The sequence below is a fragment of the Chelonus insularis genome, unplaced genomic scaffold, assembly GCF_013357705.1.
Source record: "Chelonus insularis isolate UGA/USDA-ARS -01 unplaced genomic scaffold, ASM1335770v1 contig_38_pilon, whole genome shotgun sequence".
Classification (NCBI taxonomy): Eukaryota; Metazoa; Arthropoda; class Insecta; order Hymenoptera; family Braconidae; genus Chelonus; species Chelonus insularis.
This window is the reverse complement of record NW_023276546.1, coordinates 490,400-505,869: the sequence shown is the minus strand read 5'-3', so window position 1 is coordinate 505,869 and position 15,470 is coordinate 490,400. Positions and strand designations below refer to the sequence as shown.

Sequence of the window (15,470 nt, the reverse complement as noted above, 5' to 3'; positions counted from 1 at the left end):
TTCATTTCTTTATAATTTTTGTATCAATCTATCGTTGTCTCGCATGTGTTCTTACTATATCTGTAATAATTATACAAAATGCGGACCATGCAAAAATAAAATGTATACGTTTAGAAAAAAATCGTAAAATCACAGTGTACTCCTTTTCTTAAATATTTTTCGAAAAAAATTAATAATCATAACTATAACAGTAATCATAATAATTACAGTGATAATAGCAATAAAAATAATAATAACAATAATAATAATAAATTAAAACGTTCCCTCCCATGACATTTACATCTATTATTAATTCAAAAATTTATTAATATACCATTTAATTTATTATTAAAAATTGTATTTTAATTTTGCTCTTCATAAGAAGTTCACTGATTATTTTTTATATTAAAAATGATGATGATTATTATATAAGTAGTTATCAACGACATTTATGTATTTTATTGAGAGTTATAAAAATAATGTAATGATTACGTTATGTATATTTTATTATTATAAAGTGTTTTTCTCGTCAGACGTTTCTTTACAATGCCATTACACGAAGCAATAAAAAAAATATATTTGAATTATTTATAAAAACAAATAAATAAACAATTGTTACTTTGATTAACCGGTGAGATTATCAAAAATGTTTATTACAAATATATTCACTTATTTTATGAACTTTGTTAATGCAATTAAAATACTAACAAAGTTAAGATATTTTTTTTAAAAAACTACATTAATTTGGCATTTTTATCAATGAAATTAATATAAGGATGATTAAGTGTATTTCATTACCTAAAATGAAAAAAAAAATAATAAAAAAAAATAAATGATGATGATGGTTTGAAAAATGTATATTAAATTTAATGATAATTAATAAAAAAAAAATCAAAACATTACCACGCTCTATTCAGAGGTAAAGCTGTTTCTTTTTTGTTTTACAAATAAAGCATTTTATCATTTGATAATATGCTTTTAATTGTATTTATCACCTTACGTTTAAGTCTCATTAATCTTTATACATTTTTTTAGGATAGATATATCTTACTTATCCCATTTCACTACAGTCAATTTGTTTATGTTTCATTAAATGTTTTCTCTATTTAAAAAAATTTTACATACAGTCTTATCACAATCAGACCATTTTCTAATACATGAAACATTGTACAGTAGATTGTTTATGCGCTACCTAGTTTTATGTACAATATTAATATTATTTATTTATTATTGATGTTATTATTATTTTTTGTTATTATAAACCCTACTAAACTAAATTGTTATTACAATCCTATCATTGAATCTATTTCAGTAGTTATCATCATCATTACTATTATTGTTATTACCATAAATATTGTTATTTTTGTATCAATTAGTCTAAATACCGTAACGAGCCGAGGCACGAAGTGGTTCGACGGACAATAAGATGATTATTTAACTTCGACATCAAAATCCAAGACCAGAAGTTTAGTTTCTTCTGTTCCATTACGACTTCCTACTGCACATACAAGTTTTGTATCACTTGCACGAATTCTCCAAACAACTCCACCACTTCCACCACTTTCTAAAGCCACGAGATTTCTTATGAATTCACCTGTAATATACCATACAAACAATCATTAGTTGGTTTGTGAAATATAGATATTTAAAAAACAATATGAATAAAATATTAGTTTGTTTAATGTAATTTTACCAGTCTTAACATCCCAAAGTTTTACAGTTCCATCGTCTGAGGACGTAATAACGAAATGACTATTAAACTGAAGGCAAGTGACGGCTGATTGATGTTTGTTTGGTCCAGAAAGTGTTTGTAAACAATGACCACTCACTATATCCCAAACTTTAACCGTAGAGTCAGCATTTCCTGACACTAAGATGTTATTTCGAAGTTCCATTCCTGATGTAAGAGATTGATGACCCATAAGTGTATGACGACAAGCTCCTGTTTCTACCTCCCATACTCTTATACTAGTATCTAATGATCCACTAACAACATGAACTCCGTCAAACTGTAAGAATAATTTTAATTTATCAATTATTTTACTAATTATTTAATGTATTTATCAATAAACTATAATATTTAATGAGTGATAAGAATGAAAATGACTCATTTTTTAACAATACACAAAAGATATAATAAATTCTTACTTGTAATGAATAAACACGATTCGTATGTCCCTGAAGAGTATGAAGACATTCTTCACGTTCTGGATTCCAGACTTTAACCATATAATCATAGGCACCGCTTACGACCAATTTACCATCATATTGCACGCATCTAACAGCAGCCAAGTGTCCAACGAGAACGTGTAAACACTCACCCGTATCAACTTGCCACACCCTAAGAGTTGCGTCTCTGCTACCGCTCACTACTTTATTCCCATGAAGGTGCATACATCTTACTGTTGACGTGTGACCATACAGAGTGTGAATGCACTGTCCCGTATCTGCGTTCCATACCTTTAAAGTACGATCTGTGCTCCCACTTATTACTGTTGTTCCAGACATTTGAGATGACCAAACACCACCAGTGTGACCGACTAATGTTCTTAGACACTACAATGAAGTAATAAAAATAATTAGTTAATTAAATAACGAGCATATGTTATAATTAAGAGAATAAATTGTAATATTTACTTTTCCCGTTACTGCAGACCAAACTTTGAGGGTATTATCATCAGAACCACTAACTATTCTATTTCCCGAAAATTGTAAGCACGTTATTACATGATCATCATGACCTTTAAGAACTTTAGGAGGTCTGATAGGTTTAGTTCTCCAGTTCATCTTGATATTATATTGACGCATATATGCTTGCTTCCAAGGCGAACTACAGACACCAGCGTTGCGATTGCCTTTACGTTTTGTAAGTGGAAAATCTTTAATATCATCAATACCCGCTGACTTGCATTTTTCTTTCCACAGTAGATTATCATCTGCAAGAAACCGCCAATTCCGACAAGTTTGTGCTGCTCTTAGAAGGTCACGCGGCTCCAGGAATGCAAGCACAGATAACGCTAGTTCCTTTGGTAACAAAGATATAAAGTCTCTTTGAAATTGTGGCTCTATCACTTGCATCATATGTCGCACTTGTGTTGGTTCACAACGATCGATCAGTTCGTCAATTGCTAACATTCGTTCTGCATTTGACCATCGCTAAAATAATCAATCAATGAATTTATAATTCATATTGATATAATGGTCAATGTTTTATTTTGATAAAACAATAATTTCATTAATTAAATTAAATTGAAATAACTAAAAAATAGTTCATAATGGAATGGAAACATTTAAAAAATTGTGCTCTAAAGTGAACGATTATATTCAACATTTAATAGTAATTACGTTAAATAGGTAAAAATGTATAACAATTTTTTAAAGATGAGGTAACTTTTTTAAGTAATTCATAACTAGGTCAATACTAATATACTTACTTGAAACTGAATTAACCAACTGTTCATTTCAGGTGGTGGGTTTGTCCTTGTTGGTAATACAAATCTCACGTGCTTCCCTTTCTCATCTAATTTTTTTGGAATCCTGCATCCAAAATAATCAAAAATAAATATATTTGACAAAATTCATTAGAATTAACAAATAAAGATAAAATTTTTACATTATGGAATTAGTCTTTTCTTCGGGATTAAGTTTTTTGCATGGTAAGCTAATAAATTGTGTTTCACTTTTTCTTTTTCTAACTTGTTGAAAAAGATTTGAAGATGTGCACGTCGAATTTTCTTCTAAAGGAATATCGGCAGTGTCGTTTAAAGAAACTTCATTTCCGTACACGAGATCAGGAGTACAAAGAACTACAGGTTTCTGTACATTAGAATTTGTTAGAGAATCATCATCATCATCATTGTCTTCGTCTTCTACTATCTCTTCTTCACACTCGGCATCACAGAATAATCCATTATCACTGACCTAAAAATTATCATTATAATGATTATAATTATATGATGGAAAAAAACGTCAGCTAAAAAAGTGTTTATGAATAAAAATGTGAAAAACTGCTGGCTTATTACTGATTTAAAATAGTTTAATAGCTTACTTCACTTTCCTCTTCACTACTATCATCCTCTCCTTCATCTGCCTCATCAAATTCTTCTGACTCAGCCTTTGGCAAAAGACAGCTTGCAGTTTCCACATTGCTTGGACCTGGAATACCTTCGACAGGACTGGGACTACTTCCGCTTGGCTTCTCGCTCTCAATCTCTTTAGTTGATGTAAGTGATGTGGAAGGCGAAGACGAAGATAATGAGGATGAGGATGAAGAGGATGAGGGTTGGGACATTACTGAATTGAATCACGACCTATGGTCTTCCTAAAATAAATAAATAAAATTATTTATCATTAAGATAAAAATCAGCCAAAAATCCGTATTAATGAGACATAATTAATAGATAATAAAAAAAATTTACTAATTATTCTAACCTCAATAATAATAAGTAAAGAACTATAGGATTTTATAAATATGTAGTGTAAGTAAAAAAATTATGTTATTCATAGGACTAGTTTTCAATTTTTGTTGCACACAAAAAAAACATAAATTCTTACCTTTTATAGAGAAAAATTTTTGGTCGCTTCCAGGTTTTTCGAGATGAAAAAAAAATATTTAGAAACAAAAACTGTTGATGTAATTGATGAAAAACTTGTATCAGGTATTCATGGCATGAGATCTTTTTCGTTGGTGATGCAGGCACGAACAGAGGTTAAAAGTAAGCACGGGGGTGGTATGTGAAATTTATACAAGTGGAAAAAGAATAAAAATGAAGACGGAGCAGGTGCGAGGATTATCCGTAAGAGGCTCAAAGAGATCTTGTGTAAAAACTCATATAATAAAAAAATAAATTATTTAAATAATTGCTTTGAATGTAAAAAATTTTTTAGACTATTCTTTAAACATTCAATTATACACATCAGTTAATTATAAAAACTTTAACAACCGAAGAGCAGCTGGTTTATATGTATATGACGTTTATAATTTCCTCCGACGTGCTTACGAAGCCAGCGAGATTGCTGGTTCGTGCAACAACAGCCCAAGATTACACCGATGATGAGAGATGAAGCCTCTATCTTTTTCTCTTTTTCGCGCATGCGATACAACAAGATAATTTCTTAAGATATGTTCACAATAATTTTTAAAAATGGCTGCATATAAAGTTCTGTTTTCATTGTCAACGAAAATTATGAAAGAAATGTCGATATAGTAAGGCTCTAGCTTACCATCTTAATCCTCTCTCTCCTTCAAGTGTATCAAAGAGATCAGGCATGGAGAATATTCTCCATGAGATCGGGAAAGTTGGAGTAAGTTGATGGCAGTGCTGCAAGGAAAATTCACGGAGCTACTATCTAATAGAACTCTCTATAATAAGGATTTAGCAAAGATAAAGCGCTAGCATACCTTACGAAACTAATTTTATGATATTTAATACTTACTCGATGACGATTGAATTAAAATTAATCCCTTATTTTGAAATTAAGATTCAAACTTCCCGCTAAAATTCTTGGCAAAATACCCCGTAAAAAGCGCCAACAGATACTGGTGCCACATAAAAATTGGTAGAAAATAGTTCAATTGGGCAACGTCGCTATCATATTAATTCGCCAAAAAGAAGACTTCTTTCTCTGAACTTATAGCCAATGAGTACATATGACACAGGACCAATAAAACCCAAACTTTATTATTATTATTCTTTCTGAATTTACACGGTCCTATACGCATTCGCGTTTAAGTATTTCAATATAACAAAAAATAGTGTAAATATTGAGTGATGGCTGCTGGAACAATATTACAAGTAACAAATTTTATTATTAAATATCCATCTCATTAAATGATTGCATATTACACTAACAATAAATATTTTATTATTAGAAAGCCATAGATTTGGTGACTAAAGCCACAGAGGAAGATAGGAATAAAAATTATGAAGAAGCTCTTAAATATTATGAACATGCGGTTGAATATTTTCTGCACTCAATAAAATGTACATATTTATACTTATCACTGATTATACTCGTAATTTCGATTACCCATATTTTCGTAATCGTGCATTTATTAACAATGATTAATGTTTAGATGAAGCCCAAGGGGAAAGAGCGAAAGAAAGTATCAGACAAAAGTGTCAACAATATCTCGATCGTGCTGAAAAGCTTAAAGCTTATTTGAAGAAAGGAAAAAAGAAACCTGTGGCTGCTGGTGATGACAGTTCAAAAGATGATAAAAAAGGTGATAGTGAAGATAGTGATACTGACAGTGATCCAGAAAAAAAGAAATTACAATCTAGATTGGAAGGAGCTATCATAGTTGAAAGGCCTAATATTAAATGGAGCGATGTAGCTGGATTAGATGTTGCCAAAGAAGCTCTTAAGGAAGCTGTTATTTTACCTATAAGATTTCCCCACTTGTTTACTGGCAAAAGAATACCGTGGAAAGGAATCCTTTTATTCGGCGTAAGTTTTAATAATTGAATATTATATTGTATTAAATATTTAGTAAAATGAGAATAACTTTAACCATGTAATTACAGCCACCTGGAACTGGTAAATCATTTTTGGCAAAAGCTGTTGCAACTGAGGCTAATAATTCAAACTTTCTGTCAGTATCTTCATCAGATTTAGTCAGCAAGTGGCTTGGAGAATCAGAAAAGCTTGTTAAAAATTTATTTGAGTTAGCACGACAACGCAAACCAAGCATCATTTTTATTGATGAAGTCGATTCTCTATGTGCATCACGTTCTGATAACGAATCAGAATCTGCTCGACGAATTAAAACCGAATTTTTGGTTCAGATGCAAGGCGTTGGTACGGATAATGATGGAATACTCGTATTGGGAGCAACGAATATACCTTGGGTTCTTGATGCGGCTATCAGAAGACGTTTTGAAAAACGAATATATATTGGATTACCTGAAGAGCATGCTCGAGTTACGATGTTTAAACTTCATTTAGGTAATACTCCTCACAATCTCACTGAAGAAGATTTCAAAAAATTAGCTGCAGCAACCGAAGGATACTCCGGTGCTGACATTAGTATAATTGTCCGTGATGCTTTAATGCAACCGGTGAGGCTTGTACAAACTGCAACACACTTTAAACGAGTTAGTGGTCCATCTCCACAAGATCGATCCATTATTGTTGATGATTTGCTTACGCCTTGCTCTCCCGGAGATCCTGGAGCTATTGAAATGAGCTGGACTCAAGTTGAAAGCGATAAGCTCTATGATCCTCCTGTTACAATGGTAATAAATTTTTACCTCAAAAAACATTTTCTTTAATATTTAGCAATAGAGTTAATTAATATTTTTAAATTATTACAGAAACATATGCTAAAATCCCTAGCAACAACCCGTCCAACAGTCAATGAAGAAGATTTGGCAAAATTAGAAAAATTTAAAGAAGATTTTGGTCAAGAAGGTTGAAAATTCTAATAAGGTATTATTCCTTGCCTTAAATAACCATAATGCTTGATTTTTAAATAATTGAATAACATAAAAATTAAATAATGTATTGTCCTTACGAATTACTGTTTATTCATATTTTAAGTCATAGTAACTGTTTTACTTGTTCCTAAAGTATGCTATTTTTTTATATGTTTCAAATTTTTAAGCATCGTATATATTATATAAAATCACACTGTGACTTATTTTATTAATTGCTTTGTAAATTCATTAATAAAAAATAAATTACAGAATTGTATAATATACCGATTCACATGTAAGTACATAGAATTTAGATGTAATTATAAATTAAGTAATTCAAATATAGCGATAAAAAAATTAACTTATTCATATATATCGTTTATAATATTGATAACTATAAAAACAATAACTATACTCAAATTATCTTATTTACAATTTATCTACTTGAAAACAATATTCAGCATAATATATACATTGTTCAATTCATTGTACACATGAATACTTATGTTAAAAAAAAACTTATTTTGGTGTAAATTATTTTTATGGCTATGTCTAAATAAATAAATTTTAATGTAAATACATAAAAAAAGTTCAACTATTATCGGATTCAACTTTCATACAAAAATAATTTATAATTGTTCATTTTTAAAAGATTATTTTTTTATTTGTTCAATCTTCAACTTTAAATTAATGGCACATAAAAACGATGTCAATTTTTTCAATAAATAAAATCTTTTACGACGGATAATTTTGCAAAAAATCCGAGTCCATATAAACAACAGTAATTGTTATATCATCTCTAAAAATACGAACTACTTCATTAGGTAACGTCAAGAATTGTGATAATTTGTGGTGATCAATTCCGTATTCTGTTCCTCCGAGTGCGTTTCTCAATAAATGTGTAGCTGCATTTTGATCCAACGGTTGCTTTTTCAATCCTTCTTTTCTTTCAATCAATAATTTATTTATCTCAGATAGTTTTGTGCCTTTTTCTGGTAATTTAAAAGGCGCTAGTGCTACTCTTCCTTTCATATGTTCCCCTACAAGTCGAACAGCTTCTGGAGGAGTCATTAAATCCCACAACCCATCACTTGCAATGATTAAAAATTTATCATTATAAGTTAGTCGATGATAGGTCACTTGGGGTTCAGCCGTTAAATATGGAGGAGTATGATAATTAGGTGGTATTGCTGACTCTCCAAAATATGGAATAACTTTTTTTTTCATTATTTCTCGACTCCATTTATAACGAAAATCTCCTAAAGCTCGCAATGGTGCTAACTGACCTAGAAGTCTATCCATTTTTATCACAGTTTTTTTTTCACTTGGTGGATGCTCTGATAAAATTCGTTCAACTTCTTCTGCATTGTCAGTGTTATGTATTTTATTTAATACTTGGGCAGTCCATCCTTCATTTTCTGATAAATAAGATTTTAATTAAATATAGTAATTGTACGCTACTTAAAAAAAAATAATGAATGATGACTGAAAATATACCATTATAAATACCAAGAACAGCTTGACAATCTCCAGCACTTGCTACATGAAGATGTGGCCCATTGACATGAGCAACTACTGCAACACATCCTGACATAGCTACAGATAGTGTTCTTGCTGCTTCACGTCTAGCTAACTTTTTTAAAGCTTCATTTGATAAATCCTGATCTAAACTAATAAATGCATTTTGCAGTGCTACTTCTGCTGATGAACTTATTAATGGTTTATCTGATAAACCTCTTACGAAAGTCAAAAAACTTTCACAATATAATTTTCCTAATTCAGATACAAATTCAAAATTATCATTAAAAGACTCTAATAATTTTTCTTTTATTTGTTTTGAAGTCACTTCAGTTTCCAGTACTTTCTTTAGAGTTTCCGGCGATAAAAGACAAGCAGAAACGTAATAAAACAGTCTTTTCGAAATTACTTGAGAGCATGAATTACCACCATGACCATCGAATATTCCTAATAAAAATCCTAAAAAATTTTTAAAAATAATAATTGTAAATTCATTTTTATCAACAAATACTAATTCGATAATTATATTACCATTAGTTAATTTACATCTTGCTTCAGATCTAGTATCTTCAACTGGGTTATTCGATGCAAGCTGATTGGAATCGTAATATTTTATTGGGCTTGGACTTTCAAATTCTTTGGTAAATTCATTGGAACGAAGAATTTTAGTAACCTAAAAATAATAAATATCTGATATTTTTTCATGTTATTATAGATTTTTAATAAATTTTTTACCTCCTGAGGTGTAAGTATTGGTATAGGAACATGTTGTCGAGCAAAATTACGACTTTTGTTAAACGTTGTATTGAATTTAACTTTTGGATAATTATTTTGTAAAAAAATACAACTTCTTCGTAATACCATAGTATTTATTAATAACGTAAGTTTTCTTTTTTTAGATCAATCCGGCTGATTTGTGTATCGTTATTAACCACCACTGTACCACGACATATTTTCTTAGTGAGGTTAAAAATAAATTTTACAAGATAATGTACTTATTATTTAATTTATAAAAATTTCAATTAATATACTTTGGTTGTCATTTGATACCAAATAAAAAAAGTTTCAATACATATAATGTCATAAAAAATATTTATTTGTTTCTTTTTTTAATTACATTTATTGCACTAAATAAAAGATGTACAAAAGCTTACGAAGACGTACTCTGCTATAGGGATAATGCAGAAACACATTCTTTTTTAGTCACAATCGAATAATGATGATAATTATTTGAATTTATTCTGTAATTTATTATGCAACCAGTATAAAATTGTTGATTAATTAATATTCTAATTATTTATATTATTATTTAAGCAATGATTTTTTTGTATTATTTATTTGAACAAAAATATTAAATTATTTACAATTGAATGTCGAAAAATTTTATCTTAAATTTTTTTCCAAAATTTAAATAAGATGCCAACGCCTCCGTGTGCAACAGCTGTCTCTAATAATTGCGCTAATTTTTAAAATTATTTTTAAAAAATGTAAATTATTGTCTACATAAATTTAAATAGTGGAAATTATACATATTTATATGCATGATATTAAAATCCAAGATTACTGAAAATTTTTTATCAGTACAAATTATAATTTTCAAAGTATCCCATTATAGCAGTTGTTCAACAACAGATTCGGTAATGTATCAAGTTTACTGGTCTATAGATCAATTTTGTATGGGTTGTAAATTGCACATGATGGCGAATGGGTAATATAATAGTGCGAAGTAAAATTATTCCACGTGTTAAAGAATATAAAAATATTTTATCATTAAAATTAATTGAACAACTTAGTAGAGTAGAACAAAAATCTGTTACTCAACCATCATTATCAGGAGGTTTTGAAGTATTTAACATGCCGAAACGCGGGCGTACTGCACAGGTTAGAGTCTTTTAGTGTTGTACAATAATACTGCTTTCAGATTTTCTACATTTTTTTTTTATCTACATGATATTTTTTATGAATTAATACTATAAACTGGAATAAACAAAAAATAAAATTCAAATAATTTATTTTTAATGGGAATTATTAAACTTTTATGTCATTCTTTTGTTTTCTTACAGACCAACGTAGTTGAAGAAACTAAAAGTGAAGAGGAATTCCAAAAAGAGGAGAAATTAGCAAAGAAGCCACGTAAAACTGCTGTTGAAAAACCTAAATCATCTCGTAAAAAGAAAATTGTTGAAGAAAAAAATGATTCTCATGAAGAGGATAATGTTGAAGCTTTTAAGCTTGAGCCCAAAAAGAAAGAAACAAGATCAAAAAGAGCTCCAAAAGCAAAAAAAGAAAAATCAGACAGTGAATCCGAAGTAGAAGAAACAAATCCTGAACCTAAACCACCTCCAAAGACTCGAAAAACGAAAGCGACCAAAAAACAAGTAGTAGAAAATACTAAACAACAAAAAGATCCTTCCATTGAAGCTACAAAAAATGGTAATGAAAGTGATAATGAAGTTAAAAAATCTAAAAGTAAGAAAAGCGAAGGTAAACAACCTATAAATCAAACAGGATCAAACTTGGATACTGTCAATTTTAATTGTGACAAAATGAACGCTGAGGGTAAAAAACCAAATATTAAAATTTCTTCATGGAATGTTGCTGGTCTTCGGGCCATGATAAAGAAAAATGGTATGGATTATATAGTTAAAGAAGATGCAGATATTATGGTTCTTCAAGAAACGAAATGCGATAAGAATAAGTTACCCAAAGAAGTAAAAATAAATGGATATAAATATTATTTCCTTGATAGTGAAAAATCTGGATATTGTGGAATGGCTTTATATACCAAACAAGAACCCATTTCAATTACGTATGGAGTAAAAAATTCCGAATTTGATAATGAGGGTCGAGTTATTACAGCAGAATACCCAGAATTTTATTTAGTTAATGTTTATGTACCTAATGCAGGACAAAAATTAGTAACCTTACCAAAACGATTAAAATGGAATGAAGTTTTTAAAAATTACATCAAAAAATTAGATGAAAAAAAGCCTGTTATTGTATGTGGAGACATGAATGTTGCTCATAAAGAAATAGATTTAAAAAATCCAAAAACCAATGTAAAAAATGCTGGATTCACTAAAGAAGAACGGGAGGGCATGGATGATTTTCTAACTGAAGGTTTCATTGATTCATTCCGTCATTTGTATCCTGATCGAACAGATGCCTATACATTCTGGTCATATTTTGCTAATTCAAGAGCTAAAAATATTGGTTGGCGATTAGATTACTTTTTAGTGTCAGAGCGTATTAAAAATAAAGTCTGTGACGTTGTTATTAGATCTGATGTGTTTGGTAGTGATCACTGTCCTATAGTTTTATATGCAAATTTTTAACAAAATTCTAAAGAAATTTTTATCATCACTGAAGTTTTTTGTATGCACTGAATTTTTTTATTTTTTCATAAACATGTAAGACAGATAAAGATTACTGAAATAAATAACATTTAGATGTCTTTGCAAAAATTTATTGACTTCATTATCATTCAAGAATTCAACACAAATATTCTTTTATTTTTTATATTTGCATAGAATAATCAAAATATATGTATCTTAGCTTTTGAGCTGTGAATTAAGTTTATTCATCAAGTTAGTGGAATATGACATCAAGTCGATAAAATATATTATGGATCGACAATCTTTTTTCTCTCTGTTACAGGCGTATAAGAAATAACCAGGTATCGGTCCTACAAGAGCAACTTGGTTTGAATTATTTTTAAGTGAACATATCAAAGGAGCTCCATCAATTTGCTGTAATAAATAAAATTTAAGTTTCAATCGATATTAAATAATAGACCAGAGAAATACATAAGTTTCAGTGAAAGAATACTTACAGGTATGTAATCATCTGAATATAAATAATTAAATCGAAGATAATCATAATAAGGTTCTCTAGAAAGTGCATTAATGACATTTTTATCCAAATCAGATACTAGACAACTACCAAAAGTAATTGTAGCTTTATGAGCGGTTTTATGTAGGTCTAAAAATTTAAATAATTGTTCATATATTTTTTCAATACTTGAGATTAATTCATGATGAATTATTTGGCATGAAATTTACCGATTCTATTAGAAAATTCAGATGGATCATGAGATGGCCAAGTAGCCAAGAAGCAATTATCTTTATCAATATTATCAATGTTTGCAATAGACAGTGGTCTCACATAATAATTATCATTGAACGAGTTTGTTAATATTAAAATAGATAATGGATCTTGGTTTTTGGCGGAACTTTCACTTGAAGTTTCTGAAATTATTGAAGCAACGTCACTTGTAAAACAATCATTTGTAATATCAACATTTGGCTCGGGACAGTACGATTCAACCACCAGTTTACGCATATTGTGACTAAAAAATTTGTATAGATAGTTAACATTTAATCTTTGTTATACAGTTAAATTATTTTCATTTACATACATGGAAGTATATACAATAACGCTCTCTTGAGTAGTAATGACAGCATTATGAGATATAAGAGAGCCGTAAGCTATCTCTGAAATCATTGAAATTAATTTTTTTTTCTTGAATAAAAATGATTAAATTGTCTTATACTTACTATCATTTAATTCCGGTCTGACCTTTATTTTAATCTGTACCAACCATGGATATATTTCGTTATTATCATCAATGCGTTTCCAATTATTTCTATCTCCTTGAACAAATTGAATTAATTGAATCCATAATACTACCAAAAATAAATTTAACATTATCTGCATAATTATATATTCTTATGTTTATTACTAATACGATTTAACTTTCACTTATTGAGGATAGTTTCTAAATAATCTAAGATTGATATTTTTCTTAATAATTAGTCCCTACTTATATGAAAATGAGGATTACACAGTTATTATTTCAATTCAGTGTTTTATTAGAAGATCACAAGAGCCTATAACGAAAAACAAGTAGGAATGTAAAAGAATTGAATATGTGTATTGAATAATGAAAAAACCAATATTTTATCAATATTTACGATATTAGTTTCATAAATACTTCAATGGAACTTAAGCTGTTTTCACTCATGCTTATCATCAAAAGTGGACACATTCATTTCAACATTCTGATTACTAAATAGTTTCAATATTTATATAATTATAATGTAAATGTTTTCGAATATTTCGTGCGTAGATATATTATGTCAATACTGTTAAAAATATAAACAATATTAAGTACATTAATAGGAATGTTTATATCAAAAAGACAAAAGAAAATCATTATCATAAAGTGACAATAAGAAATGATCAGAAATTGAATTTAAAAATATTCTTGCATGATTTAATTTATTTTAACACCAGTTGATGATGTAGTAAACTCTTTAAACGATACGCAATTTATATATTCAGAATATATATATATATATATATTATGGTATGTAAATAAACTTTTTAGAATTCGGAGTTACTTCTTGAATGCAGTCATAGGTAAAATTCCTGCAGTGGTGAACTGTAGATCAAAAAAACTTAAGAAACATTCATTTGGAGTACAACAATATACACAGTGTAACGTCGAGCAGAAGACATCTAAGTCATTTAAATATTTTGAAGATGCAAAATCCTAATTGTATTTTATTGTTTAGTGGTAAGAGGAAATCAGGAAAAGATTACATTACAGACAGATTACAAAACGAGTAATTAAACGATTAGCATCAAATGTTTTTATCAATTAATTAACTATTAATTCACTCAATTACAGTTAATTAAAAATTATTTTTTTTTAGACTTGGTGAAGAGAAAAGTGTTATTATTAAATTATCTGGTCCTATCAAGAGTCATTGGGCACAAGCATGTAATTTGAACTTGAATGAATTATTGAGCGATGGAGAGTATAAAGAAGAATATCGTATACAAATGGTAAAATGGGGAGAGAATATTAGGAAAAAAGATTATGGATATTTTTGCAGAGCTGCTATCAAAATGTATAATGGTAAAATAGTTTTAAATAATCATAGTATTGATGAGCTTCATTAAAACAAATAATTGATCATTCATAATACTAATAAATATTTACGAATTATTTAGCAACAAATAAAAGTATCTGGATCGTCAGTGATGCAAGAAGAAAAACAGATATTCAATGGTTTATGGAAAATTATGGTTCACTTTGTCGTACGATAAGAATCATATGTGACGATAAAATTAGAGAACAACGTGGTTGGATTTTTACACCAGGAGTGGACGATTCAGAAACAGAATGTAATTTGGATGACGTGGAAAAATGGGATCTAGAAATTATTAATGAAGGTCAAAGCATAAAAAGTATTATAGAAAATGTTTTAAAAATAATTGGGTGACTTATCTGAGTTTGTATGAATATTAATAACTGATAGTATTTTTTCGCACAATCATGACAATAACTTTATTCCATTTTTAGTCAAATTATGCAATCACTTCATTAATTTACACCGGTATATATTTTTTATATAATACAAATATTGAGGAATTTTTATTTAAAAAAATCATTTGGAATATCAATTGTAAATCTTTTTGGAGACAGTTTTATATTTTTTATGATAGATTATTTAATTAACATAAAAACTTTTCAGATAATTAAGTAAT

General features: G+C 28.9%; 6 protein-coding genes across 6 annotated transcripts; 3 read left to right on the top strand and 3 right to left on the bottom strand.

Annotated features, from left to right (window-relative positions):
- Positions 1-379: 379 nt before the first annotated feature.
- On the bottom strand, positions 380-5,034 carry ago (archipelago). The gene is made up of 8 exons (XM_035084407.1): positions 4,534-5,034; positions 4,028-4,300; positions 3,593-3,900; positions 3,414-3,516; positions 2,617-3,135; positions 2,128-2,535; positions 1,673-1,988; positions 380-1,573 (listed from the first exon to the last, which is right to left on the bottom strand). The coding sequence occupies exons 2-8, from the start codon at positions 4,268-4,270 to the stop codon at positions 1,410-1,412; spliced, it is 2,061 nt and encodes a 686-aa protein (XP_034940298.1). The 5' UTR covers positions 4,271-4,300; positions 4,534-5,034; the 3' UTR covers positions 380-1,409.
- A 535-nt stretch (positions 5,035-5,569) lies between these two features.
- On the top strand, positions 5,570-7,715 carry Vps4 (vacuolar protein sorting 4). Its single transcript, XM_035084413.1, has 5 exons — positions 5,570-5,774; positions 5,852-5,963; positions 6,056-6,429; positions 6,507-7,217; positions 7,296-7,715. The coding sequence occupies exons 1-5, from the start codon at positions 5,751-5,753 to the stop codon at positions 7,395-7,397; spliced, it is 1,323 nt and encodes a 440-aa protein (XP_034940304.1). The 5' UTR covers positions 5,570-5,750; the 3' UTR covers positions 7,398-7,715.
- Positions 7,716-8,034: 319 nt separating this feature from the next.
- Positions 8,035-10,070, bottom strand: Pdp (pyruvate dehydrogenase [acetyl-transferring]-phosphatase 1-like protein, mitochondrial). The gene is made up of 4 exons (XM_035084427.1): positions 9,651-10,070; positions 9,447-9,588; positions 8,895-9,374; positions 8,035-8,815 (listed from the first exon to the last, which is right to left on the bottom strand). The coding sequence occupies exons 1-4, from the start codon at positions 9,777-9,779 to the stop codon at positions 8,133-8,135; spliced, it is 1,434 nt and encodes a 477-aa protein (XP_034940318.1). The 5' UTR covers positions 9,780-10,070; the 3' UTR covers positions 8,035-8,132.
- A 520-nt stretch (positions 10,071-10,590) lies between these two features.
- On the top strand, positions 10,591-12,346 carry Rrp1 (Recombination repair protein 1). Its single transcript, XM_035084412.1, has 2 exons — positions 10,591-10,796; positions 10,979-12,346. The coding sequence occupies exons 1-2, from the start codon at positions 10,620-10,622 to the stop codon at positions 12,248-12,250; spliced, it is 1,449 nt and encodes a 482-aa protein (XP_034940303.1). The 5' UTR covers positions 10,591-10,619; the 3' UTR covers positions 12,251-12,346.
- A 59-nt stretch (positions 12,347-12,405) lies between these two features.
- On the bottom strand, positions 12,406-13,622 carry LOC118067587 (uncharacterized). Its single transcript, XM_035084405.1, has 5 exons — positions 13,472-13,622; positions 13,333-13,408; positions 12,977-13,263; positions 12,748-12,896; positions 12,406-12,664 (listed from the first exon to the last, which is right to left on the bottom strand). The coding sequence occupies exons 1-5, from the start codon at positions 13,620-13,622 to the stop codon at positions 12,467-12,469; spliced, it is 861 nt and encodes a 286-aa protein (XP_034940296.1). The 3' UTR covers positions 12,406-12,466.
- A 700-nt stretch (positions 13,623-14,322) lies between these two features.
- Positions 14,323-15,398, top strand: Pmvk (Phosphomevalonate kinase). Its single transcript, XM_035084362.1, has 3 exons — positions 14,323-14,542; positions 14,633-14,838; positions 14,934-15,398. Exons 1-3 carry the CDS (start codon positions 14,460-14,462, stop codon positions 15,203-15,205), a joined length of 561 nt encoding a protein of 186 aa, XP_034940253.1. The 5' UTR covers positions 14,323-14,459; the 3' UTR covers positions 15,206-15,398.
- Positions 15,399-15,470: the final 72 nt, after the last annotated feature.

Excerpts from the sequence above, each read along its gene's own strand:
- Vps4 (XM_035084413.1), top strand. The coding sequence starts at position 5,751 with ATGGCTGCTGGAACAATATTACAA. Across the intron at positions 6,430-6,506 it reads AAGGAATCCTTTTATTCGGC|CCACCTGGAACTGGTAAATC; the intron begins GTAAGTTTTAAT and ends ATGTAATTACAG. Across the intron at positions 7,218-7,295 it reads ATGATCCTCCTGTTACAATG|AAACATATGCTAAAATCCCT; the intron begins GTAATAAATTTT and ends AAATTATTACAG.
- Pdp (XM_035084427.1), bottom strand. The coding sequence starts at position 9,779 with ATGGTATTACGAAGAAGTTGTATTTTTTTACAAAATAATTATCCAAAA. Across the intron at positions 9,589-9,650 it reads CAATACTTACACCTCAGGAG|GTTACTAAAATTCTTCGTTC; the intron begins GTAAAAAATTTA and ends TATTATTTTTAG. Across the intron at positions 8,816-8,894 it reads TGTTCTTGGTATTTATAATG|AAAATGAAGGATGGACTGCC; the intron begins GTATATTTTCAG and ends CTTATTTATCAG.
- ago (XM_035084407.1), bottom strand. The coding sequence starts at position 4,270 with ATGTCCCAACCCTCATCCTCTTCATCCTCATCCTCATTATCTTCGTCT. Across the intron at positions 1,989-2,127 it reads ATCGTGTTTATTCATTACAA|TTTGACGGAGTTCATGTTGT; the intron begins GTAAGAATTTAT and ends TTATTCTTACAG. Across the intron at positions 1,574-1,672 it reads ACTTTGGGATGTTAAGACTG|GTGAATTCATAAGAAATCTC; the intron begins GTAAAATTACAT and ends GGTATATTACAG.
- Rrp1 (XM_035084412.1), top strand. The coding sequence starts at position 10,620 with ATGGGTAATATAATAGTGCGAAGTAAAATTATTCCACGTGTTAAAGAA. Across the intron at positions 10,797-10,978 it reads AACGCGGGCGTACTGCACAG|ACCAACGTAGTTGAAGAAAC; the intron begins GTTAGAGTCTTT and ends GTTTTCTTACAG.
- Pmvk (XM_035084362.1), top strand. The coding sequence starts at position 14,460 with ATGCAAAATCCTAATTGTATTTTATTGTTTAGTGGTAAGAGGAAATCA. Across the intron at positions 14,543-14,632 it reads ACAGACAGATTACAAAACGA|ACTTGGTGAAGAGAAAAGTG; the intron begins GTAATTAAACGA and ends ATTTTTTTTTAG. Across the intron at positions 14,839-14,933 it reads TGCTATCAAAATGTATAATG|CAACAAATAAAAGTATCTGG; the intron begins GTAAAATAGTTT and ends CGAATTATTTAG.
- LOC118067587 (XM_035084405.1), bottom strand. The coding sequence starts at position 13,622 with ATGTTAAATTTATTTTTGGTAGTATTATGGATTCAATTAATTCAATTT. Across the intron at positions 13,264-13,332 it reads GTTATTGTATATACTTCCAT|TCACAATATGCGTAAACTGG; the intron begins GTATGTAAATGA and ends CAAATTTTTTAG. Across the intron at positions 12,897-12,976 it reads TGAATTTTCTAATAGAATCG|ACCTACATAAAACCGCTCAT; the intron begins GTAAATTTCATG and ends TTAAATTTTTAG.